The sequence below is a fragment of the Macaca thibetana genome, chromosome 10 (assembly GCF_024542745.1).
Source record: "Macaca thibetana thibetana isolate TM-01 chromosome 10, ASM2454274v1, whole genome shotgun sequence".
Lineage (NCBI taxonomy): Eukaryota > Metazoa > Chordata > Mammalia > Primates > Cercopithecidae > Macaca > Macaca thibetana.
Genome location: NC_065587.1, coordinates 87,072,385 through 87,099,157, shown reverse-complemented (window position 1 = coordinate 87,099,157; position 26,773 = coordinate 87,072,385). Strand labels below are relative to the sequence as shown.

General features: G+C 41.7%; 2 protein-coding genes and 1 long non-coding RNA gene across 8 annotated transcripts in view; 2 read left to right on the top strand and 1 right to left on the bottom strand.

Annotated features, from left to right (window-relative positions):
- The window catches only part of DZANK1 (double zinc ribbon and ankyrin repeat domains 1), a 97,403-nt gene extending 91,105 nt beyond the window's left edge, over window positions 1-6,298 (top strand). For 5 of the 6 annotated variants that reach the window (XM_050745344.1, XM_050745346.1, XM_050745345.1 and 2 more), the window contains 3 exons: window positions 139-266; window positions 4,583-4,657; window positions 5,108-6,298. In XM_050745344.1, the coding sequence (XP_050601301.1) occupies window positions 139-266; window positions 4,583-4,657; window positions 5,108-5,273 (369 nt within the window). In that variant the 3' untranslated portion in view covers window positions 5,274-6,298. The remainder of the gene's footprint in view (window positions 1-138; window positions 267-4,582; window positions 4,658-5,107) is intronic. The other variant, XM_050745350.1, reaches the window with a different exon arrangement.
- Window positions 6,299-7,650: 1,352 nt separating this feature from the next.
- Window positions 7,651-11,344, bottom strand: LOC126929193 (uncharacterized). The gene is made up of 3 exons (XM_050745382.1): window positions 11,212-11,344; window positions 10,598-10,965; window positions 7,651-8,875 (listed from the first exon to the last, which is right to left on the bottom strand). Exon 3 carries the CDS (start codon window positions 8,784-8,786, stop codon window positions 7,998-8,000), a length of 789 nt encoding a protein of 262 aa, XP_050601339.1. The 5' UTR covers window positions 8,787-8,875; window positions 10,598-10,965; window positions 11,212-11,344; the 3' UTR covers window positions 7,651-7,997.
- Window positions 10,702-24,454, top strand: LOC126929213 (uncharacterized). The gene is made up of 3 exons (XR_007717103.1): window positions 10,702-10,738; window positions 19,706-19,847; window positions 24,332-24,454. It is a non-coding gene; the product is annotated as an uncharacterized LOC126929213 (long non-coding RNA).
- Window positions 24,455-26,773: the final 2,319 nt, after the last annotated feature.

Genomic DNA, 26,773 nt, shown 5'->3' with positions numbered 1-26,773 from the left:
TTCTCCTCTCCTTTGATCTGAAAGCACTTTTGTTCCATCAGCTCTGTAAAGCACATCTGTTATACCTCATACGGTGGTGACTGGATGCTGTTGAGTGCAGGGTTTTTTTGGTGAGTTTTCCTTTTCCATTTGCTGCAGGGAGCAGACCCCAACTGCTGTGATGAAGACAATCGACCCGTCATAACTGTGGCTGTTATGAATAAGCACCATGAAGCGATTCCGGTTCTCGTGCAGAGAGGAGCAGACATCGACCAACAGTGGGGGCCGTAAGTGAAACACACTGACAGGAGAGCTAAGGTAGCAGCAGGCTAACTGCTTGGAGCTCCACTGCGGCAGAAGCAGTCTACACACACGCCCTGTTCAGTTTCAGCCACTTGAACCATTTTAACCTATTTCAGCTTTAATAAGAGGCTTAACGCCTTCTGTTTTCCATAGCTGGGTAAAGCGAAATTTTAAAAATGGACTATTGGGTTGTCTAATTTAGTGGCTTTCATAAATGATGATACATTTTGTTAATTCATAAGCTTATACTGTATGGTGCCAGTAAATCCTTAGCCCTTGGGGTGTTAATCAGTGTTTTCATCATGAATCATGATAACACCAAGGGAAGACACACCTCAGTGTATTCCCCATGAAGTTAATGCGGAAAGAAAATGTCATACGGTTGTCTCCAGATCTCACGCACTGCGGAGGAGACTGGCACATCTGAGGCCACCACGTGGTCTCCTGCTGCCTTGCTTTCCCACCCGTGATACAAGACAGAAAGGTACCAAGTCCTGTTACTTACTGTCCTAGTCTTGGTCCACTCCTGTCCCATAACCTTCTCTTCCAGCCATATGCTTCTGTTGTTCTCTTGAAAATTACTTTGAAAATGTGAGGTGAAAATTTCCTCGAGCATGAGTCATTCATGTTAACTGCTCATATCTTGCCGACCACGTTGTTGACGTAAGTCTTCTAGGGACATCACAGGCATCTAGCACTCCTGCCTCCTGAGGTCTTACTAAGGCAAGGTCAAGGTCCGTGTCAGTGGAACATTCTGCTGTGTACTTCGTGCCACCACAGAGGCCAAAATTTCAGTAGCTTTGCTTGTTATTCTGTTTCAGAATTGTCTCTAATGTTAGTGTTCAAAATATAATGCTGTTAATTTTTCTATATGCATTTTACTAATGTCTGCATTTTAATAGTTTCTACCCCTTTTTTTTAGTTTTATTTTACAGCAGAATATTTGGTGTGTTGGTATAAAGCTTTGATGGTTGGAATTTATTTTCTCAAGTTTGCTTAGGGTTTACTGTGTCAACTTCTTTATTTATCCTACACTGTTGTATTATTGTCATTATTAATAAAATGGTGCTGCCTTATTTTGTGTTAAGGCATATTTTATATTTTTATATTCAGAAAAGCTTTTTTAATAGCATTTAAGTATGTTTGTGGTTGATACAGAAATTACTTGAGCACAGTTTGAATTGAAGTGTAAGCTGCATGAGTCCTGGCTTTATGAAGAGTCCAGCTAAGAGAAGGAAAGTGCCCTGGGCATTGAACAGCTTGCCTTTTTATTTTGCTGTGCCTCAGCTTCCACGTTTGCTTCATCACCATTCTACAAATTGGCGTTTATCCACATGTGTTCTCATCGCATGTCTGTAAAGTCTGACGCTGCGGTTACACCTGTCTATCTGAATGGTGCGTAGTAGCCTTTGTCACCCCCCTGCAGGATCATGGTGACTGTGGCCAGTATGTAGCTCACATGGTTGTGGGGAGGAAAGCTAGAGGGTTGGCCCTCTCTTAAATACAGCACAGGGATCTCTTCTTCCTTTCCAGTGCATGCTGGTAGAGGAAAGTAGCATTTCCCACTGACAGCCACATTCTGCCAAGTCTGGTTTGTATCTGTTAGTTCCAAGAGTTTGGGCCTGGAGCTGGACCTCTGTAGACCCAGGAACATGACCTCGAAATTCCATTCATCCTATTGCTTTTAGGCATAAATCATCCAGAGATCTGGTTTTACCGTAAAAGAGGCTCAGAGAGTTGTTCCTTAGCAAACAATTAAAATGCTCTCTCCCATCCGAGCATGTTTGGCTAGTGGAGCCTAAGTGGTCTCTACACCAGATAACTTCCATTAAGTAGCTTGGCAGGTGGCAGAAAGCTCTTTCCTCATTTCCTAGTTCCATGTTTGTATCATTCCTACCAGAATGAAATCATATTCAACACAAGGGAATGGCTAGGAGAAATTCACATCCTCCACCAAAGCTCATTCCTCTTACTAGCACATTTCAGAAACACAGATTCAAGATCTCACTAGGTGAGAGGCCCAGAGAAATGCTGTTTGCTTTTGGACAAGAGCTGCCCTTCCTCACTGCACTGGTGATTCAAATGTGCCATCCCCTGGCTCTGCCCCAGTAGCCAGGTGAGGAAGATGCAAGCATCAGTCTACTTCTTAGAGGTTCGGCTGTGGACACTTATTCCATTAGGTAATTTAAGGAGAGAATGTACATTAATCTACTATGATACTTAGATTTGAGTAAATAGTTTGAATTGTTTGTATATTAATAGTAAAGTTTCTTTAAAGTACAAATTCCATGGCAGAGTCACCATTCAGCATTTTCCAACACTGAACTGTGGATCCACAGGAAATAGCCAGCACAGAAAATCTAACCACCAGCAAACCCCCCATGCAATACATAGAATGAACCCTCTGCTCTCAATTTGGAGAGAATTGTGAAGAAAGAAGATCATAAGTCTACATAGGAGATGTGGCAACCCTATGAATATATCCCAGTTCAAATGGTAAATGCCTTATAAAGGCCCAAGGAACCGTAGGGGTGAAGTGACAGACAGTTAAGCTCTGTGCCACCAGTGAGGAAGAAAGAATGAAAGATAAGGAGGAAATGGAGTCTTTTCCAGACTAATTCCAGTTAAACCTCTTTCTTTTGTGAACTGCCCAGTCTTGGGTATGTCTTTATCAGCAGTGTGAAAATGGACTAACACACTAGCACACAGCATAGCCCATGAACATTCAATGGCAAATTCTTCATTTGTGACCTGTTTGTTCTTTCTGAAAGCATTTATCCTTGATGTTCTGAAATTTCACAAGGGTATTTTTAGATGTGCTGTTTTTGATTCACCCAGTTGGCCTTTTCAATTTAAAAAGTCTTATCTTTCTTTAGGTTAGGAAAAGTTTGTTCTATTATCTCTTGGGCATTTTCTCCCCTCCATTTTTCTATTCTCTTTCTAGAACTGTTAGTTGGATGGTGGACTACTTGAATTGATTCCCTATGTCTGTCTGTCTTTTGTGTTTTTCCGTAGTTTCATCTATCTTTTTCTCTTCCATCTTTCGAGAGATTTTCCTAACTTTGTTGTCCATTCTTCCTATTGAATAATTGTTATTTCAATAATCGTATTTATTCTTTCTAGGAGCTACTTTTGTTCTGATTGTTTCTTTCTCATAGTTTCATATTTTTGTGCAACATTGTCTTGAATCATTCTGCAGATACCAGTTAGATTTTTGTCTTGTTTTAAATTCCTCGTGTTTGTGTATCTTGGTTTTCTCTTTGATTCTGCAGGATTTTCTCAGATGTCTATGAGCCTTGGTTGTCCATTCACATTTGAGAATGGAGTTTGGGCTAGACGACTGGTAACTTTGTATATAAGAGAAGGGCTTTGTCAACCAAGAAGCTTTCTGGGTAGGTGGAGCTACTCCCAGGCTGGGACCCCTGGGTGCCAGAAAGTGAAAGGCTTCCCTCTGATTCTCACCAGAGGCTCTCTTTATCTTCCTCAGAGAAGAAGCCACTATCCTTTTTCTTCATAGGGATAAATGCATGGCTGCAGGCACATCTGCAGGTGTAGGGGATGAGGGTGTTGGCATCAAAGGAAGGAGCAGGGGCAGAGAGAGTTCAGACATTCAATGACGATCTCATTTCTACTTTCACTCATGACTCTTGCCCTCCTTCACTCCTGCTACCTCTACATAGGAGCCTTTCAGGAGTCCTGGTACCACCCTGACCTCCATTTCAGTTGCCCACTCCTCCCTCACTAGGTCAAACCTGACCAGGAAATATGAAGAGAAACCCTGGCATTGCAGCAAAATATGCTGTGTCTGACCTCTCAGGCCTGCCCCCTGGCTTCTAAGATTGGTGTTTATTTTCGTGTCACGTAAGCCCAACTCACTGGAGCCAAGGTCATTTTCCCTACACAAAAATAGGAGCCTCAGCCCTGAGAAGCTACTATCATGCCCGAGGGGTCCAAGCCAAAGTTAAGACTATGTCCAATACGTTGCATAAACTCTTGCAGGCAGTTTAGAACAATGGTATTTATTAGCATTTATTATATCAACTACCAACCATATCCTTGTGGGTTTCTCGCATTAAAAAATGAATGTGTTTATAACCTTTTCACTGTCTAGTATCAAAGCTTACCCTCCATCACAGTATTCCTCCAAGAGAAGGGCAGAGAGAGGAGACTCAAAAGGTTTCCCAGGTTAGTTAAGTAGGTCGATGAAAAAAACCAGGACCTTGGGTCCCATGCATCCTCTCCAGTTTCCTGATGATGCTAACGAAGGATTTATCCAGGATTTTTTTTTCCCCCTAATTAGGCTCAGAAATACAGCTCTTCACGAAGCTACTCTGCTTGGCCTTGCAGGAAGAGAGAGCGTCGCCACTTTACTGGGGTATGTCCCCTGGCCTCTGGTGGATACTTTTGAGGGCCACAGGGATCTCCCTAATGGCCTGTGATGATTTTAAGAGAGGCCTTGGTTCCTGAACTGCTGTCCCTGTCCGTGGGGACCACCATCCCACCACGGTTCCCTGGGCACTAAAGGCTTTTCAAAGCACAATGAAAATGTTGCCCCCATTAAACATACTTGGTTGTAGGACTTTAATGCAATGGGAACCAATGGCCAGGGTTAGCAATTGGACATTTTGAAATCACAGGCCTCTTTAAAGGTTTCAGGGTAGAGCCACCTCTGAGAACTGAAGTCACTGTGACCTCTCAAGGACAGGTTTGGGGAGGTGGGAGCAGGAGGGGCCCAGACTGGCCTCCGTGGCAGGGAAGAGTCAAGCTCTTAGGGGCACATGCTCAAGTCCTTCAGTGCACCTCCATTTCTCCATTTCCTTTGCAGATGCAATGCAAGCATCCGAAAGAAGAATGCAGGGGGCCAGACAGCGTACGACCTGGCTCTGAACACTGGAGATGACCTCATCACCTCACTCTTTGCTGCCAAGTTTGGCCAAGGACTCGAGGACCAACTCGCCCAAACTAGGAGCCTCAGACTGGATGACTGTTAGACCTGAGGCCTCCCCGGGACTTCATTTAAGAATATGTGCGGTGGCTGGCACGGTGGTTCATGCCTGTAATCCCAGTGCTTTGGGAGGCTGAGGCTGGCAGATCACCTGAGGTCAGGAGTTCAAGAGTAGCCTGACCAACATAGAGAAACCCCGTCTCTACTAAAAATACGAAATTCGTCAGGCATGGTGGCGCATGCCTGTAATGCCAGTTACTCGGGAGGCTGAGGCAGGAGAATCACTTGAACCCAGGAGGTGGAGGTTGCGGTGAGCCAAGATTGTGCCATTGCACTCCAGCCTGGGCAACAAGAGCAAAACTCTGTCTCAAAAAAAAAAAAAAAAAAAATATGTGCAGTTCTGGCTATTCTTTAATCATGTCTTTTTAAAATGTGTATTTGAGATTAGAAATTGAGGTTGAGAGGAACTCAGGAGATTTTTTTTAAAAAATCATATGACAGTATAAGCCATCAGTACTAAATGGACAGCTCCCAGTATACTGTGGGCTGTGATCAACTGAATGTATGTTTTTTAATGGTTTCTTGCTGCAGTTTTTTTGTGTATTTGATTTTTAGTTTTTGACTTATTTTTCAATAGGTAATGATTGCACATGGTTCACAGCTGAAAGGTATGAAGTATTATGTAGGGATGTGTCCCTCCCATCCTGTCCCACAGCCACCACCTCCCTCCTCAGCCACCAATGACACCAGAGTCAACTTGCCTTTCCAGGGGTTGTGCAAAGTTAGATATGCACATACATGTGGTATAAGCACATGTACATAAAAGTACACATAGAATATAAACGTGTCTGTAGCACATACATATTCTTTCCCGCCTTCTAAAACAAACGGTAGCAAACCAGCCACACACTGTTCTGCATCTTGTTCTTTTTGCCCGATACGTCTTGTAGGTGGCTCCTAATTAGTATGTAAAGATTGACCTTATTTAAACTTTTTAATGTTGAAATCATCAATATTCCCATCATTATGGTTTGTTCTTTGACTGAGAAATCAGCTCTCAATAAACCACTTTGCAGGAATGTGTAATTTTGACTCATTCCTTTCTTCAGGTCATTATTTTAATCTTTGGGTGGTAATGCTGCAGTTGTGAAGTCCCTAACTAGTTTATGTTAATGTAGGTAAATAGAATATGTATTAATTTACCATAATTAATTCAGAACAATAAGGGCCTTGGGGTGGTTACTGTTATCACTACCTGCACTTTACTCCCCCAGACTGGGCGGCTGTCTGTGGGAGGACAGAAGGTGCAAAGTCGTGGGAACACAGGCCCCTGGTCAGGCACTGGCACTGCTCCTGCCCCATCAGCCCCTCAGCCACCAGTGTAAGGGAGGCTGCTGCGTGGTGGCCAGTGTCCAGGGAGACTGGGGAGTGCGATCATCTGGTTTGGGGGTGGTGGTTTGCCCTGTATCAGCTTGACTGGGACTACTTTGGCCAGAATTTTCTTCCCTATGGTTCTCTTCAGGGTTGGCCCCAAGAAAAACTGCATGAAATTCAGAAGATAGAAGAAAAGCAACAGCAGTCATGCTTGGATGGTGGGTAGAGGGCACCAGGTGCCTCTGCCACTCACATCCTGTGTGAAGGAAGGGATAGAAGTGCTTGCCACAACCGAGCAGCAAGCCCTGCCTTTGGGATGGAAGAGGATGGATGTTTATTGGGATCAACACTTGGAAAAAGATGGTACAGAGGGAGAAGTCGAGTGGGGGGTAATGGGGTTCAAGGCCATTTTTCCCAGACCTCAGGGAGCGGGGAGGGCCTCATGGACCCGTGGGTTCTAGAAACAATCGCCTTGGGGTTCTTGAGGGGAACTTTTGTGTCTTGAGTGCAGGAACAATGCTTTTAACACCTCTTGGGTTTTCCACACTCCCTCTTGGAGGATCCTACCTTCTGAAACCAAGAGGCCCTTCCAGTGCCAGCTGGCCAGACTCAGGAATCGGTAAAGCACGCATCTGACGTCTCATTCTGGGGTCCTTTCCTTTCTCTAAAGCTCACAGCCTACACTCATCACCCTTGAATTTCACTCTTTCAGAATCAAACCTCAGTTAAAATAGGACTAAAAACTGAAAAGGTAGCCTAATATTTAACAGTTTCTGATGAAATCCTACAGGGTCACATAAAATGTTCTATTGGTATTAAAGTATATGTTTTCAGGAAAATTAAACACCTTTTAAGGCAGAACATTTCTGATGTCAAAAATCATGGGGTTTTTTTTGTCCTTTCTAAAGCTTTCTTTTTCTTTTCCTAATGACAGGGCTTATTGAGGGAGCAGAGCCACTTTAAGTGAAACGGAAAAATATTTTTAAAATTTTTTATTTTTTAGAGACAGGGTATCTCTGTGTCACCCAGGCTGGAATGTAATGGTGCGATCATAGCTCACTGTAGCATCAAACTCCTGGGCTCAAGCGATACTCTCGCCTCAGCCTCTGGAGTATCTGGGATTACAGACACACACCACTGTACTCAGCTAATTTATTTTACTAATTTTTTTTTTTTTCTGGTAGAGACAGGGTCTCCCTGTGTTGCCTACAGGCTGATCTTGAGCTCCTGGGCTCAGGTAATCCTCCCACCTCAGCCTCCCAAAGTGCTGGGATTACAGGTGTGAGCCACCATGCCCAGCCTGGAACAAGGGATTTATTAAAGAAGTTATACCCTCTGCAGTGCTTGAGCTGATAAGTTTGATGGTGGGCCTGAAGTTGCTGTATCTTGGTTACATTCAGGAAGCACAGGTGAGCGTGAAGGGGACGAGCAAGGACAAACTGGAACCCATGGGGACACATCTCCCTCCTCCATCTTCCTGGTCACAGGCAACTTGCAGGAGACGTGCCCTTTCCCATGAAACTTGCCCCAGGCTGGGCTCTGCAGAAGCAGATGCCAAGACAGTTTGGGATGGAAGAGGATGGATGTTTATTGGGATCAACTCTTGTGAAAAGAAGGTGGAGAGGGCAAAGTCAACTGCTATGTGGCCCAACAGTGCCTCAGCCACCAGTGGTGCTCCCATGAGCCAAATTTGCCCATCATGGTGTCCACTGTGCTTTTGTAGCCCCTCTGGCAGACAGGAGCTTCCCCAGAAGGGACGGGACCTCAGGCAAGGCAGCTCTCTGAAGTTGCTGATAGCTGGAGGCCATCTGCTGACACACTCGCTACAGCCAGGGGAGCAAGCCCTACCTGGAAAGGGGATGTGGGTGGTGCATCTCTGCCTGCCATAAAACTGGTGCATAGGTGCTCGACCCAGGTTGTAGGACAGCTGAAGGCAGAGATCAGGGGGAGCAGGTGAAGCCACGGGCCTGGCTGCTGCCCACACCTGCCAGATGAGCCAGGGGTTAGTGACTGTGTCCTCCCTGGGTCTGGTCCTGAGGCCATGTCCTCCCAAGGCCTGGCTGCTCTTCCTGGAGGGGCTGTCTCTGCTTTGCAGGCTTGTCCTATGTTGCCAGTGGGCTTCGGTGGGCTGGCTTGCCATTGCCTCCTTTCCACTGAGGTGAGTTCCCATGCACTCATTGCCCATTTGGGTTTCTTCTATTTTTCTTATTGACTTAGAGAATTTCTTTACATCCTCTTGAATCAGAATATCTTCTAGAGTCCAGACAGCGCTGTCTTTAATAGAAAAACAATCTGAGCCACATACACAATCATAAATTTTCTAGTAGCCATACTTCTAAAAGCACAGAGAAACAAGCAAAATTAATTTTACTGGGATACACTGCAAAAGAAGACATACATGTGGCCAGAAAACATAAAAAAAAAAAAAAAAAAACAAAGCTCAGTATCACTGATCATTAGAGAAATGCAAATCAAAATCAAAATGAGATACCGTCTAACACCAATCAGAATGGCTATTTTTAAAAAGTCAAAAAACATGCTGGCGAGATTGTGGAAAAAAGGGAATACTTATACACTTTTGGTGGGAGTGTAAATTAGTTTAACCGTTGTGGGAAACAGTGTGGTGATTCCTCAAAGAGCTAAAAATAGAAACACCATTCAATCCAGCAATCTCATTATTGGGTATACACCCAAAGGAAAATAGATCATTCTACCATGAAGACCCATGTATGTGTATGTTCACTGCAGCGCTATTCACAATAGCAAAGACATGGAATCAACCTAAATGCCCATCAATGACAGATTGGATAAAGAAAATGTGGTACATATACACCATGACATACACTATGCAGCCATAAGAAAGAACGAGAGCATGTCTGTTGTGGGAACATGGATGGAGCTAGAGGCCATTATCCTTAGCAAACTAACACAGGTACAGAAAACCAAATATCACATGTTCTCACTTATACATGGGAGCTGGCCGGGCACAGTGGTTCACGCCTGTAATCCCAGCACTTTGGGAGGCCAAGGTAAGTAGATCACCTGAGGTCAGGAGTTGGAGACTAACTTGGCCACCATAGTGAAACTTCGTCTCTACTAAAAATACAAAAGTTAGCTGGGCCTGGTGGTGGGCTACTGTAGTCCCAGCTACTCGGGAGGCTGAGGCAGAATTGCTTGAACCCAGGAGGCAGAGGTTGCAGTGAGTTGAGATCTTGCCATTGCACTCCAGCTTGGGTGACCAGAGTGAAACTCCATGTCCCAAAAACAAACAAAAAACAAACAAACAAACAAAAAAAAACAGGGAAGCTAAATGATGAGAACAAATGGACACAAAAAGAGGGACAACACCAGCTGGGTGCGGTGGCTCACACCTGTAATCCCAGCACTTTGGGAGGCCAAGGTGGGTGGATCACAAGGTCAGGAGATCGAGACCATCCTGGCTAACATGGTGAAACCCCATCTCTACTAAAAAATACAAAAAATTAGCTAGGTGTGGTGGTGGGCACTTGTAGTCTCAGCTATTCGGGAGGCTGAGGCAGGAGAATGGCGTGAACCGGGGAAGCAGAGCTTGCAGTGAGCTGAGATTGTGCCACTGCACTCCAGCCTGGGTAACAAAGCGAGACTCCGTCTAAAAAAAAAAAAAAAGAGGGACGATACCCACTGGGGCCTCTCAGAAGGTAGAGGCTGGGAGGAGGGAGAGGTTCAGAAAAAATAACGATTGGGTACTAGGCTTAGTACCTGGGTAACAAAATAGTCTGCACAATAAACCCCCGCGATATGAGTTTACCTATATAACAAACTCTGAACCGAAAATAAAAGTTTTAAAAATATTTTACTAGAATAAATAGTATTTCAATTTATGATTCATCTAAATTGTTAATACAATAGTCTATATATTTTATGTTATTTTTTCACACCAAGTCATTGAAATCTGGTGTGCATTTTACCCTTACAGCACATCTTAATTCAATTCACCACATTTTAAATGCCCCCTACCTGCACATGGTGGTTGGCTACGGCATAGTTCTAGAAGCTTCTACCTGTGTAATAACACACATCGAGATCATTGCATTCTGATTCCCGCTAGGATACTAGCAGCACAGATACACTCATTTGAAGCTTGCATCTTTGTGGTTGGTAGGTTTTCCTTGTCTAATCCAGGAAGAGTTCCTCCCCATCACCTGTGCTAGGCCACAACTCCAGGTGCTCTGGTCAAGGTGTCCAGTAGGATAAAGAAAATTTACAGGGTCATTTATTTCTGTTGTCTCCAAGACATCTCTTCAGAGGACCTCAAGAACGTACATCACTTGCTTCTTTTCCAGCTTCAATTTCTGACTGCTTCGGAGCCAGGTTTTTGCTTTTTCCTGGACAAATAGAAAATAAAGAGCATCTCTTGGATTCTCATCCACCTCCCCGCTCTTCAAGTAATTGCAAACCTAGCCTCCCTTTGTGGTTTTCTAAGGGTAGGGCCTTGTGGGAACATAGAACAGACAAGGTAAAGCGACCCATTCTCTGCTCTCCCCTCCTTTTTCATTGTAGATCCCAAAAAGAGAGACAAAAGGCCACATATACCTTTATCCCTCAATGAACAGGAAATGAAGTGTGTTTACCTTCTCAGATGCACACGCGGATGCAGTTAACTGCCGTGTGTTTTTCTGAATGGAAGGAAGAGGGGCCTGGGCCCACAGAGCCACCTGGGAGCCGCTTCTGCGATGGAGAGGAGCCGCTTCTGCTGCTTCTGCCTCTCCTCGCTGCTGCTTCTGGTCCTGCTGCTGGAGGCCAGATCTGGGTGAACTGAGTGCTGGGAATTCAACCCGGAGTCTAGATTTAGACTGCTAAGTATTTCCACAGAGTTCCCGAAATAGAGCAGCACCTGCTTCTGGAAGGCAGAGCATTTGGACATTCCTTGGGAACGCTCCTGAGATGTCTTGGTTCTTACTTGAATTGCCAACAAAAACACAGTTCCATCTCTCACCTCTTCCCTCTCCTTCCCGCATCTCCTTCTTCATCCCCTCTCCCTCAACTGCTTTTCCAACCATTTCCCCCAAATCCTCACCCGACCCCCAAAACTCCCTCCATTACAATCCCTTTCCTTCCCCCAGGCCCTACTTTCCTGTCCACATGGTCTCCTGGCCTTTCTTTCTCTCTTGGGAAATGATGGAAATGCATGGTATTATTTACCTAAATTAATTGACTCAAAATGTCCCTTTCACCCTCAATGAACCCTACTCTTTTAATGAAGTAGTGACATTTTCTGTTTACCTAGACTACATAAATTTTACTTGTTGTATTTTTGTTAGCAAGGATATAAATCTCCTAGCTTTAATAGAACATTGTAATTATAAATATAATACTAGTTTTTGTGTGTGTGTGTGTGTGTTTTTTTGAGACGGAGTCTCGCTGTGACACCCAGGCTGGAGTGCAGTGGCGTGATCTTGGCTCACTGCAAGCTCCGCCTCCTGGGTTCACAGCATTCTCCTGCCTCAGCCTCCTGAGTAGCTGGGACTACAGGTGCCCGCCACCACGCCCAGCTAATTTTTTGTATTTTTAGTAGAGACAGGGTTTCACCGTGTTAGCCAGGCTTGTCTCGATATCCTGACCTCGTGATCCACCCGCCTCGGCTTCCCAAAGTGCTGGGATTACAGGTGTGAGCTACCACGTCCGACCAATACTAGTTATTTTAAAATCTTTATTTTATGCATAAAACTGGAATAAAATTTTATAGTGAAAATTAAGAATAACATTTTGAATATTGTACAAAAAAGGGAAGTCCCATTTCTGTGGCTCTTATCATCCCCAGCAGTAACCACTGTTAGCAGATGTGCAGGCCGGGCGCGGTGGCTCACACCTGTAATCCTAGAACTTTGGGAGGCTGAGGCGGGCAGATTGCATGAGCCCAGGAGTTCAAGACCAGCCTGGGAAACATGTCAAAACCCCGTGTCTAAAATAAAAATAAAAATAAAAAACAGCATATGTGCAGCCTCTGGAAACCTTTATCTTTCTCTGCAATTTAACCCCATACAAAATATATAGTTTCTTAAAGTTTGAATACAATGTAATTATTCTGTAATTGATTTTATTCATTTATACATCTTGGGGACCTTTCCATTATTTGAGAATTGACTTAATTCTTTTTAAGTGTTTTTTTTCTAAATATAAAACATAGACATACACCATTATTGTTTTAACAGATTAACAGAGCTAATCAACATGTGTCAATATTTTGTGAAGATAATATTTTGTGAAGACAGAAGAAAGTAAAATCACTGAGTTTAAGACTGTGCATATTTGGAGTTTTGAAAGATATTGCCAGAATTTCCCTCCTAAGAGTTGACAGTCCCACCAAAGTATACCTTTCTCCACACCGCCCCAATTTCGCAGATCAAACACACGTCATTGCCGTTAGTTTGTTTGTTTATTTATTTATTACTTTTTGCCTGTTCCTGATTCTTATTAAGACTATCTCTTCCTGGATTAAGCGTTGGTAGGTACTTCATGACTCACTCATTCATGTGGTTTGCCATTTGTTTTTGGATAATTTCTCACAGGATAATTTCTATTGGATAGTTTCTCATTGCTGTAATGTCAGATTTCTTTACATATTCCTTACATATTCTGGATAATACAGGTATCTTGTCTTGCTTGCCTTTTCTTTATGTATATTGTCTACTGTCTAATAAATGCTTTATAGATTTGTTTTGTCAAATATATTAGTTTTTTTAGGACTTCTGAGATCTTTGACTTGCTGAAGTTCTTCACTATTCCAAAATCAAAACATTTTCTTCTTATATTGTCTTCTAATATGTAAATACTTGTTTGCTTTATTTAGCTTTTTAGTTTATTTGGCATTTATATTTCTAAATGGTAAACGGACTGAAGTTTACTTTTCCCAAGTGGGCAACCATCCCTTGTGCCAATACAGTTTTGGGGTCACTCATCTTTTCCACACTGGTTGAAAGGCCACCTTTGTTTAGCATACCCTGAAATCTCTTGTGTACAGAGGTCTGGCTTGATTATTGTAAGATGTTCTATAAATATCTTTAAAGTAGTCACTCCTGTTGTCCTGCTTCAAAAAAATTCTTTACTATTCATGGATTTTCTCCTCTCCACAAACTAGAATTAGTCTATGAAAACTCTTAAAATTCTTTAGATTTAATTGGGAATATCATGGAATTTAGACATATATTTGAGGGAGAACTGAGACTTTATTAATCAAAAACCATGATAATCTTTCTATTTATTTTTGACTTCTTTTATAGTCTCAGTAAAAATGTTAATTTTCTTCCTGTAAACACTATGTGTTTTTCTGTTCAGTTAACTTTTAGGCTCTTAACATTTTTGTTGTCTTAAATAGTATTTCCCTTAGTGATATTTTCTTTTTTTTTAATTTTTAACTTACCTTTTTAAATTTAACTTTTAAGTTCGGGGTACATGAGCATGTTTATTGCATAGGTACACTTGTGTCTTGGAGGTTAGCGTACAGATTATTTCATCACCTAGGTATTAAGTCTAGTATTCAACAGTTATTTTTCCTGATCCTCTCTCTCCTCCCATCCTTCACCCTCCAATAGGCCCCAGTGTGTGTTTTTCCCTTCTATGTGTCCGTGTGTTCTCATCATTTAGCTCCCACTTAGAAGTGAGACATGTGGTATTTGGTTTTCTGTTTCTGCATTATTCTGCTAAGGATAATGGCCTCCAGCTCCATCCATGTCCTGCAAAGGACATGATCTCATACTTTTTTTATGGCTGCATGGTATTCCATTGTATATAGCACATTTTCTTTATCCAGTCTACCATTGATTGGCATTGAGGTTGACTCCATGTCTTTGCTATTGTGAATAGTGCTGCAACAACATATGCATACATGTGTCTTTATAATAGAACGATTTATATTCTTTTGGGTATGTGCCCAGTAATGGGATTGCTGAGTTGAATGGTTTTTTTTTTTGTTTGTTTGTTTGTTTGTTTTTGAGATGGAGTCTTGCTTGGACTGGAATGCGGTAGCACGATCTCAGCTCACTGCAACCTCCGCCGCCTGGGTTCAAGTGATTCTCCTGCCTCAGCCTTCCAAGTAGCTGGAATTACAGGCACGTGCCACCACACCCAGCTAATTTTTGTATTTTTAATACAGACGGAGTTTCACCATGTTGGCCAGGCTGGCCTCGAACTCCTGGCCTCAGGTGATCCACTCACCTTGGCCTCCCAAAGTGCTGGGATTACAGGCGTGCGCCACCGCACCCAGCCTGGTGGTTCTGTTTTTAGGTCCTTGAGGAATTGTAACACTGTCTTCCACAATGGTTGAACTAATTTACACTCCCACCAACAGTGTATAAGCATCACATTTTTTCTGCAACCTTGCCAGCATGTTTTTTTTTTTTTTTTTTGACTTTTTAAAAATAGCCATTCTGATTGGTGTTAGGTGGTATCTCATTGTGGTTTTGATTTGCATTTCTCTAATGGACATTGATGTTGAGCTTTTTTTCAAATGATTGTTGGCCGCATGTATGAAAAGTGTCTGTCCATGTCCTTTGCCCACATGGGGTTGTTTTTTCTTCTTGTAAATTTATTTAAGATTTTTATAGATGCTGGATTTTAGACTTTTGTCAGATGAGTAGTTTGCAAAAATTTACTCCCATTCTGTAGGTTGTCTGTTCACTTTGTTGGTAGTTTCCTTTGCTGTGCAGAAGCGCTTTAGTTTAACTAGATCCCATTTGTCAACTTTTTCTTTTGTTGCAATTGCTTTTGATGTCTTCATCATAAAATCTTTGCCTATTCTATGTCCAGAATGGTATTGCCGAGGTTGTCTTCCAGGGTTTTTATAGTTTTGGGTTTTACATTTAAGTTTGTAATCCATCTTGGGTTCATTTTTGTATATGGTGTAAGGAAGGGATCCAATTTCAATCTTCTGCATGTGGCTAGCCCCTTAAGCACTATTTATTGACTAAGGAGTCCTTTCCCCATTGTTTGTTTTTGTTAGCTTTGTCAAACTCAAAACATATCAAGTTTTGACTGTATTTTCTCATGTGGCTCCTTGCTAAAAACTCTTTTTTGGTGCTAACAATTTTCTGAAGTTTCATAATTACTGAGAAAGTAAAAATCAGTCTGGATATTTGTCAAGCTGGGATAACAGACACAGATAAAGCTAGCTGCAAATTTAGAGGAGACAGCTTGTCTTCTGTGAACAAACCACAGCTGTGAAATGCCATTAACAACCCCCTCTTTGAGTGAGTACTGCTTTCTTATTACGGAGGAACTTTGTTCTCGAAAATTATACACTGCCAGGAGCTTTGCTATTTGAAATTAAATCAGTATGAATGAAACATCCCACTCTTGTCTCTTGTCTGGGGGATGGAAGTCACTTTGACACAGAGAAGCAGCTTCAATTTTCAACCCTCGTGCAGAGCTTCAGAACAGAGGTTTATACACACAACATTTTACATCTCTTTTAACTTTGTAGTTTCCAAGGACATAAAACCCTGGGCCCACTTTCCAGTCCAAACATGGTGATGACCTTTTACACATAGCTCTGCTTTATTTTGAGCCCATCAAAAACCTGCTGTGTTCAAATTTTGACTAAATTTCACCCTTCTTCAGAGTCCTAGAATTATTAAATCTTTTCCTTTGTTTTCCTGTGAATGAACTCCTTGTTGCAATGAATCAAATAAACCTGACTTTGTGAGACTTCTGGTTAGGCTGGGACACTGCTTTGACTTTGTTCATAAATCATCTGAAAAAATGAAAAAAAAATACATATATGTTGACTCTTGTTCACTTTAATATCATGCCTCTCATTTATCTGTAATCCTGGAAGCACTACAGCTTCTAGTACATCACTAAGTAGAAATAATGGGCATCTTTTAACTAATTCTTAAATTGTATTATAAATATTTCTAAAGTTACTTTATTTAGTAGAATATTATTCAAAAATTCTGGTAAATACTTTTTTTTTTAAATTGAGATGGAGTCTTGCTCTGTTGCCCAGGCTGGAGTGCAGTGGCATGATCTCGGCTCACTGCAACCTCCACTGCCTGTATTCAAGCGATTCTCATGCCTCAGCTTCCCAAGTAGCTGGGATTGCAGGCGCATGCCACCACATCCAGCTAATGTTTTTGTATTTTTAGTAGAGATGGGTTTTTGCCATGTTGGCCAGGCTGGTCTTGAACTCCAGACCTCAGGTGATCTGCCTGCCTCGGCCTCCCAGAGTGCTGGGATTATATTTTCTATTAAATTTAATTTCCACTTATTCCAGACTTACTGTTGGGAATGAAAGCTGTATGTTAAAAATGATTTTCAGGATCTATTAAAATAATTTTTTTACCATTAGTGTGTTACACTAATAGTATATATGCTTTTGAATCAAGCTTCCATTGCCAGGATAAAAACAACTTGGTACAAAATATTCTTCCTGATTTCTACTGCTACAATTTATTTGGTAACAATCCATTGAAGGTTATTATGTCTTTTTAATAAAATTGATCTATACTTATATTTTTGATATTTTGTGGAACTAGAGTAATGCCAGACTCGCGATGTTAGAATGTTTTAGTTTTTCCAATATTCTGGAGTGCTTTAAAAACAGGAAGTTAAACATTTTGTGCAGATTTCATAGAAGATTTTCATTATAACTCAAAGCTTAATGATTTTTAGGCATGTTTGGCCTCTGTGTCAGTCAGGGTTCAACCAGAGATATAGGACTGCTGATGTCAAGAGACAAAATTGCAACAAATTTAGTTACACATCCAATGGCCTTTTATTCATGATTCATAAATCTCTCCCACTGGGGCAATGGCAGAATCCACAGGGGAATGGCCAGTGGGTTTTATGAGGTGGGAACAAGGAAACAGCAATAGAAAAAGCACTGCTTGGTTAACATTAGGTTACTTGTAAGTTAAAGCACAGGGTACCTCCTGATTACACTGACTGAGGTAGGCTGAGCTTTTTCTGATGGGTTGGTGTGAATCTTTTTTTCCGGAAAACCTGGTTGGTTTGGGGATCTATCTGCTTCCTTAAAGTTTCCATTTGATTATGTGACACTTAGCATGAGTCACTCCATTTTGGTTTGGTCTGGTCTGTTGAGCAGGAGCTCAATCCTCCCATATTTTTAGTTTGACAGATATATAGCAACAGATTTATTCCTAGGTGAAGGCTGGAACACCATAGGCACAGGCTGAAGCTGCTACTCATGTGTGACATTTCTTCAGGGAAGTTTCAGTTCTGCATTTAAGGCCTTTCAACTGACTGAATCAGGCCCACCCAGATTACTTAGGATAATATGACTTACTTAAAGTCAGCTGATTGTGAACCGTAATTACACTTACAAAATTCCTTCAAAGCAACACCAGAAAAGTGTTTGATGAAATAACTAGGGACTGTAGCCTACTCAAGCAGGCACATCAAAATACCCTCACAGTTTCTATTACAATACTACTGCTTGTTAATTTATTCCTTTTTCTATTACCACTTGAATAAAATTAGTACTGTGCACATATATACATTTTCCCTGATTTCTATGAGGCTGTAACATTTTTTCTGCATGTAACTTTTGCCCAATGCATAGGTTTTTGGTTCATATGCTTCCATTATCTTCCTTTCATTGTATGATTAGAATTTGATTTTTTTTTTTTGAAATGGAGTTTTACTCTTGTTGCCCAGGCTGGAGTGCAATGGCACGCTCTTGGTTCACTGCAACCTCTGCCTCCCAGGTTCAAGTGATTTTCCCGCCTCAGCCTCCTGAGTAGCTGGGATTACAGGTGTGCACCACCATACCTGACTAATTTTTGTATTTTTAGTAGAGATGGGGTTTCGCCATGTTGGCCAGGCTGGTCTTGAACTCCTGACCTCAGGTGATCCACCTGCCTCAGCCTCCTAAAGTGCTGGGATTACAGGTGTGAGCCACCATGCCCAACCAGAATTTGAGTTTCAACCTCTCATGTGGCCACTACTTTTGATATGCTTGGAAGTGGAGCTGGAGTGTTGTAAGTCCCTCACCCCTGCAAGTGCCACAAGAATCTGGGTGGTAAAAATTTTATTGTTCTCTCAGGCAAAGCTGAATTCCTTCCAAAACATGACATTTCCACCCAAAACATGTCCTGTGAGGAGGACCAGAGTGATCTAAAATTCATCTCCGTGGCCAGGTGTGGTGGCTCACACCTGTAATCCCAGCACTTTGTGAGGCCGAGGCAGGCGGATCACAAGGTCAGGAGATCGAGACCACTCTGGCTAACACGGTGAAATCCTGTCTCTACTGAAAATACGAAAAAAAAAATTAGCCGGGCGTGGTGGTGGGCGCCTATAGTCCCAGCTACTCGGGAGGCTGAGGCAGGAGAATGGCATGAACCTGGGAGGCGGAGCTTGCAGTGAGCTGAGATTGCGCCACTGCACTCCAGCCTGGGTGACAGAGCGAGACTCTGTCTCAAAAAAAAAAAAATTCATCTCGGTATCACTATCAGACTACTAACTCCCCAATAGGCCCCCTCCCAAGGTAGGAAGTTACTTTATGTTTTGTTTTATTTTTAATTGACAAATAATAGTTGTGCATATTTATGGGACACAATGTAATGTATACATTGTGGAATGATCAAATCAGGTCGATTAACATTTATCATCTCAAGTACCTATTGCTTTGTTTGTTTTTGAGACGGAGTCTTGCTTTGTTGCCCAGGCTGGAGTGCAGTTGTGCCATCTCAGCAAACCGCAAGCTGATTTTTGTATTTTTAGTAGAGATGGGGTTTTACCATGTTGGCCAGGCTGGTCTTGAATTCCTAACGTCAGGTGATCCACCCACCTACGCCTCCCAAAGTGCTGGGATTACAGACGTGAGCCACTGCACCTGGCCTCAAGAACCTATAATTTTGTTGTGGTAGGAACATCTAAAGTCCACTCCTCTAGCAATTTTGAAATATACAATACATGACTATTGCCATCTGTGCAATAAATCACCAGAACCTGTTCCTCTTATCTACCTGAAACTCTGTAATCTTGGACCAAAGTCTCCCTTTTCCCCAACCACCTCTGTAACCTCACACCCTGGTAACCACCATTTTACTTTATTCTTCCATGAGTTTAACTTTCTTTTCTTTTCTTTTCTTTTTTTTTTTTTTTAAGACGGAGTTTTGCTCTTGTTGCGCAGGCTGGAGTGCAATGGCACGATATTGGCTCACTGCAACCTCTTCCACCTGGGTTCAAGTGAGTCTCCTATCTCAGCCTCCTGAGTAGCTGGGATTACAGGTGTGTGCCACCATGCCCGGTGAGTTCAACTTTTTAAGATTCTACGTATAAGTGAGATCTTGCAGTATTTGTCTTTCTGGGCCTTGCTTAAAGAAATTATTATTTTTTGTGTGTAAATTTAAGGGATACAAGTCCAGTTTTGTTACATGGTTATATCATGGAGCAAGGAAGTCTGGACTTTTAGTGTAACCATCACCCAGATATGTACATTATACCCACTAAGTAAGTTCTCATCCCTCATTCCTCTCCCATCCTCCCACCCTTCCAAGTCTCCAGTGTCTATTATTCCACTCTCTATGTCCACATGTACACATTATTTAATGTCCACTTAGAAGTGAGAACATGAGGTATTTGACTTTCTGTGTCTGAGTTGTTTCACTTAAGCTAATGGCCTCCAGTTCCACCCATGTTGTTGAAAAAAACATGATTTCATTCTTTTTTACGGCTGAAGACTATTCCATTGTGTGTGTGTGTGTGTGTATCATATTTTCCTTATCCAGTTATCCATTGATGAACACTTAGATTGATTCTGTATCTTTGCAATTGTGAATAGTGCTATGATAAGCATACAAGTGCCGGTGTCTTTTTGATACAATGATTTATTTTCTTTCGGGTAGATACCCAGTAGTGTGATCGCAGGATCAAGTGATAGCTCTATTTTTAGTTATTTGAGAAATCTCCATACTATTTTCCATAGAGGTTGTACTAATTTATGTTCCCACCAACAATGTCTAAGCGTTCCTTTTTCTCTGCATCCTTGCCAACATTGGTTATTGTTTGACTGTAACCAACAGCCATTCTAACTGGTGTAAGGTGATATGTCATTATGGTTTTAATTTGATGATTAGTGATGTTGAGCATTTGTCCATAAGCTTTTTGGCTATTTGGATGTCTTCTTTTGAAAAATGTCTATTCATTTTCTTTGCCCACTTTTTAATAGAGTTGTGAGGTTTTTGTTGAGTTGTTTGAACCTCTTGTAAATTCTGGATATTACTACCCTATTGGATGTATAGTTTGCAAATATTTTCTCCTGTTCTGCAGGTGGTTTGTTCACTCTGTTGATTATTTCTTTTGCTGTGCAAAAGCTTCTTAGTTTAATTAAGTTTCGTTTGTCAATTTTTGTTTTTGTTTCCTGTGCTTTTGATGTCTTAGTCAGGAATTCTTTGCCTAGACCAGAAAAGTTTTCCCTAGGAATTCTTATAATTTTTTTAGTTTCTGCTTTTATATTTAAGTCTTTAATCCATCTTGAGTTTTATTTTTTTATTTCTGAGGCAGGGTCTTTCTCTGTCACTCAGGCTGGAGTATAGTGGCAGGATCATGACTCACTGCCGTCTCAACCTCCTGCCTCAGACTCCTTATTAGCTGGGACTATATAGGCTTGAATTTATTTTTGTATATAGTGGGTATTAGGGAGTCCAGTTTCATTCCTCTGCATGTGACAACCCAGTTTCCCAGCCCCATTTATTGAAAAGGTTGTCTTTCCCCGCAGTGTATGTTTTTGTCAACTTTATCAAAGATCAGTTGGCTTTAGATATGTGGCTTTATTTCTGGACTCCTATTCTATTCCATTGATCTGTGTGTCTATTTTTATACCAGACCATGCTGTTTTGGTTAGTATAGCCTTGTAGTATAACTCAGGTAATGTGATGCCTCTAGCTTTGTTCTTTTTGCTTAGGTTTGCTTTGGCTATTCAGGCTCATTTTTGGTTCCATATGAATTTTTAAATTGTTTTTCTATGTTTGTGAAAAATGACATTGGCATTTTGATAGGGATTGCATTTAATCTATAGATTTCTTTGGGTAGTATGGTCATTTTAACAATATTAGTTCTTCTGATCCATGAGTGTACGATGTTTTTCCATTTGTTTGTGTCATCTACAATTTATTTCATCAGTATTTTGTAATTTTCCTTGTAGAGATCTTTCACCTCCTTGGTTAAATATATTTCTAGATATCTTTTCTTGTAGCTATTGTAAATGGGATTGACTTCTTGATTTGATTCTCAACTTGTTAGTGGTGTGTAGAAATATTACTGATTTTTATATTTGATTTTGTATCCTGAAACTTCCCTGAATACATTTATAAAATCCAAGAGGCTTTGTGGGGGGAATTTTTAGGGTTTTCTAGGTATAAAATTATATCATCAGTGAACAGAGAGAATTTAACCTCCTCTTTTCCAATTTGGATGCCTTTTATTCTTTTCTCTTGTCTGATTGCTCTGGCTAGGACTTTCAGTACTATGTTGAATAGGAGGGATGAAAATGGGCATTCCTGTCTTGTTGCTGTGCTTAGGGGGAATGCTTTAGATTTTTCCCATTCAGTATGATGTTGGCTGTGGGATTGTCATATATGGCCTTTATTATTTTGAGGCATGTTCCTTCTATGCCTAGAACATACCTAATTTGTTGAGGGTTTTTGTCTTGATAGGATGCTGAATTTTGTCAAGTGCTTTTTCTGCATCTATTGAGATGATTGTATGGTTTTTGCTTTTACTTCTATTTATGTGATGAATCACATTTGTTGATTTGTGTATCTTGAACCACCACTGCTTCCTGGAATAAAATTCACTTGATCATGGTAATAAAACTGGAAATCAATACCAAGAGGAGCTTGTGAAACTACACAAATACATGAAAATTAAACAACACACTTCTAAATGATCTTTGAATTAATAATTAAATTAAGATGGAAATTTTAAAATGTTTTGAAACAAATGAAAATAGAGACACAACATAGTAAAACCTCTGGAATACAGCAAAAGCAGTGCTAAGAGGAAAATTTATAGCATTATATGACTACTTCAAAAAAATAGTTCACTCTGTAATCCCAGCACTTTGGGAGGTCAAGGCAGGAGGATTGCTTGAGCCCAGGAGTTTGAGATCAACCTGGGCAACATAGCAAGACCCTGTCTCTAAAAAAAAAAAAAAAAAAAAAAAAAAAAGACAAATTAACAACCTTAGTGTCACCTCTCAGGGAACTAAAAAAGCAAGAACAAAGCAATCCCAAAGCTAGCAGAAGAAACAAAATAACAAAGATCAGAGCAGAACTAAATGAAATTGAACCAAGGAAATTACTCAGAAGTAGAGAGTTATTTGTTCATTCATTAATTACCTTGAGTAAAAAACGTTTAGCAGACATGAATTCAATATTTATTTCTTTTAATTTTTATGAGTGTCAGTTCCCAGGCCCCTGATTTGATGGGTGGTGATAAATGGCTCAGTTTTTAAATTAATCCTTCCCAATGTAGTGAGAGCCTCAGAAATTTTACTACTGATGCAAACAATACTAGCAATTTTTTTCCTCTCCATCCTCAGCTTCCCCTTTCTCCCCTTCATCTTGCCTCTCCTCAGCAAAACTTCCTCCCCACAAGCGCATCAAACAGAGAAGAGAAAAAGAGGAAATTTGGGATTTGGGGAAACGTTTCCCAAACATGATTGAATCTCCAGCAGGGAGAGGCATTCTCAAACTTAATTTTATATAAACCAAGCTTGATCCACACTCAGGCTTGATCCACAATCCCACTGCCAGCGGTTGTGGTGCTTTAATTATTTCTTCTGGCTAGTTCCCTCCTGAAATTTTCTTTCCCTTTGTCTCAAAGCTTGAAAAAAGAAACTGATAAAATCTGGGCACTTACTCTTTCCTTTTCTGAGTAATGACAAAGACTCTCTCCTTGACTAAACTTTAGTTAGGCTCATCTAAGTCCTCTAGGCCTCAACCTAGGCTTTCGTCCTTCTTGGGCCTGCATTGCTGAGTTTTAGTGAGAGTCTTGCTAAGTCAGTTTAGAGAGATATTCCCCACCCCTCATACCTGATCACTGTCAATATCCAGTCAAATTCCTCATCCTCCAGCATCCCCCAGGTAATATGTGATTATCCTGGCCTGCCTTCAGCAAGAATCCTGTTGAAACTGTTTAACCAGGAGGCCCCTTTCCTCCGATGTCTTCCTAGTAATTTCCCATCCACTGACCACCACCCTGCTCCTGGCTTTTTCCCACTTATCCTCACTGTGTTCAGAATTGAGCCCAGTTCTGTAGTGCGATCTCTCTTCCCCTGTTGCAGTCCTGAACAAAATCTGTTTTTACCGCTTTAACTACTGTCCAGCTTTGGTTTGCTTTGCCAGTATGCAGTTGTTAGGGAGGAGCCACCATTACAGGGACATTCAAGTATTTTGTTTTGGCAAGCGTATCCCCTCCCTCAGTTGTTTTCCCTTCACATTTGGGAAAATATTAGAGATTTTTAGAATTTGACCTTTCACATTCTTCCCCTAGGCTGCTTTGATGAGGGAGGTGAGGTGTTAGCCTCATGGAGTATGAGACACGTTATTTCTAGAAATATCTGTTTGCCTCTGAACACCTCCTACTCTAACGTTTCAATAGAGTGGATTGTTTTACAGAATAAAATTGTATTAGATTTAGTAGGGAGGGGGTTGGTCTGAGCTGGTTTGATGCCACCGTCTTACCCCAGCAGCCCTATACACTCAGAACATCTAGACTCTTCTCTCACAGCTCCAGCTGACATTTTCACCAGAACCTCCACAGCTCACCCAATGACACTCCACTTCAGAGACGCTATACCAGCAGGGAAGCTGCCATCTCTGTTCTTTCTCTGTCTAGACCCAGGCCTGGCAAACAATAGGAGGTCAGTGTATATTTAGTATATTAGGTATTTATTGCTGCCTAACAAATTACTCTAAAATTTCGTTGCCTAAATTATAAAAAATTATTATCTCAGTGTCTGTGGATTAGAAATTTAGAAGCTGCTGAATTGAGTTGTTCTGGTTTGGAGTCTTTCCTAAGTTTCAGTCCAGATGTTGGCCAGGGCTTTGGTCATCTGAATGCTTGGCCAAGGCCAGAGGATATGTTTCCAAGCAGACTTGCTCACACGGTGCTGGTTACTGTCAGGAGGACTCAGTCCCTCCCAATGTTGACCATGGGCTGCTTGAGTGGCCTCACAACATGACGGCCTGCTTCCCCTCAAGTGAGCCATTCTAGAGACAGCAAGACAGAAGCCACTTGTGTGTTTTTTTTTTTTTTTTTTTTTTGAGACGGAGTCTCGCTCTGTCACCCAGGCTGGAGTGCAGTGGCACGATCTCGGCTCACTGCAAGCTCCACCTCCCGGGTTTATGCCATTCTCCTGCCTCAGCCTCCCGAGCAGCTGGGACTACAGGCGCCCACCACCTCGCTTGGCTAGTTTTTTGCATTTTTTTTAGTAGAGACGAGGTTTCACCGTGTTCACCAGGATGGTCTCGATCTCCTGACCTCGTGATCTGCCCGTCTCGGCCTCCCAAAGTGCCGGGATTACAGGCTTGAGCCACTGCGCCCGGCCGCCACTTGTGTTTTATCACTTTACTATGGAAATCATTAACCATCCTTTCTACCATATGCTATTGTGGTCAAGTCCATTCAGCTGAGAGGCAACCACATGAGGGCACACATGCCAGGAAGTAAGGATCACTGGGAGCCATTTTGGAAGCTGGCTCTCACAGTGAGTAAATAAATAGAATGAATAAATTGGAGTCAATTAGTAGATTATCTAGAGAATAAAGGGTTTGCATTCCATGGTAATTATCAATAAGCTTCAGAAAACGTGGTTTTTACTTTTTCATCGTCGACTACCTGAAACAGAAAGTTATTATGTAGATAAATATAAAAATATAAAAAGCACAGAACAGTAAAATGTATAAGTCTGTGTCTCTCCCAGCACTTTCATACTTCACACATGGCAGAGAGAGTGGGGTAGGAATTAGATGAGATCTGAGAATATCGGCCAAGGCTCTATGGACATGCACAGAGAAACGAAGCTTCACATGCGATTTCCTATATTCCTCATCCTAGCCCTTCCGGCACCTCACCCCAGGCACCACACCTCTCTTTTGAGAATCTGCTTTAATTTCTTGTTTTTTGCTTTGCTATTCCAGCCATATGTGCCCTCTCTTATTTTTCCTTCAAACTGGGTATACAAAGTGGTAAAGTCCAGATATGGTTGGCAGAATTTGAAGATGCCTCTCCATGAGTCACACTCATACATATCCCTCCTCCCATCCCTTCTTTTCCATGAGGGGCCTGTGAATATGAGATGTCATACCTGTGAGTGGGTTATGTTGTATGGCAAAGGAGAAGGGATTTGGGATATAAAGCAAGTCCATAATCAATGTACTTACTTTAAGTTTAAAAAAAAGGCAGATTATCTTGAGTGGGTCTGACCTAATCAGGTGAGCCCTTTAAAAGGGCATCTAAGGATTGGAGACTCAAAATGGTGAGATTCTCTTCTGTTCATCTTGAGGAAGCAAACTACCATGTGTGCAGAGAACTACGTTGCAGCAACTGCCAGGCAGCCTCTAGGAGTTGGAGGCCTCCATTCTATAACTTCCAGGAACCGAATTCCGCCAACAACCGGTGAGCTTGGAAAAGAATCTGGAGCTCAAATGGGATCACAGCTCCAGCCAGCACCTTGATTGCAGCCTGGTCAAACCTTAAGCAGAGGACTCTGCTAAGCCATGCCAGACTCCTGACCCACAGAACCTATGAGATAATAAGTGTGGGTTGTTTTAAGCAGCTAAGTTTGTAGTAATATGTTATGCAACAGTAGGAAACCAATATACCATGGCTCTTCAAAAGGAGGTCTGTGTAATTTTTGTCAATAAACTTGATTCCATGTCAAAAAGTTGAGAATCTTGTTTTAGAATGTGGAACAACCAAGTCACAAGTGCATGCTTTAGTCTTGTTGACTTTGCAACAAAACTGTCATGATCAAGGAAGTAGAGAGAAGTTTCTGCCAAGAGCAGGAGGTCCATGTGGCCTCTCCTCTTGCAGGCCATGGTGGAGAGGGGGCTGTGGTTGGTGTATGTTCCCTTGGAACCCCTCCTGCCTGAGGGGTCTGGAGACACTGGATTCCTTTGCCTCCCACCAGGTAAAAAGTCCTGCTCAAGCTGCCTTGACCAGTCACTA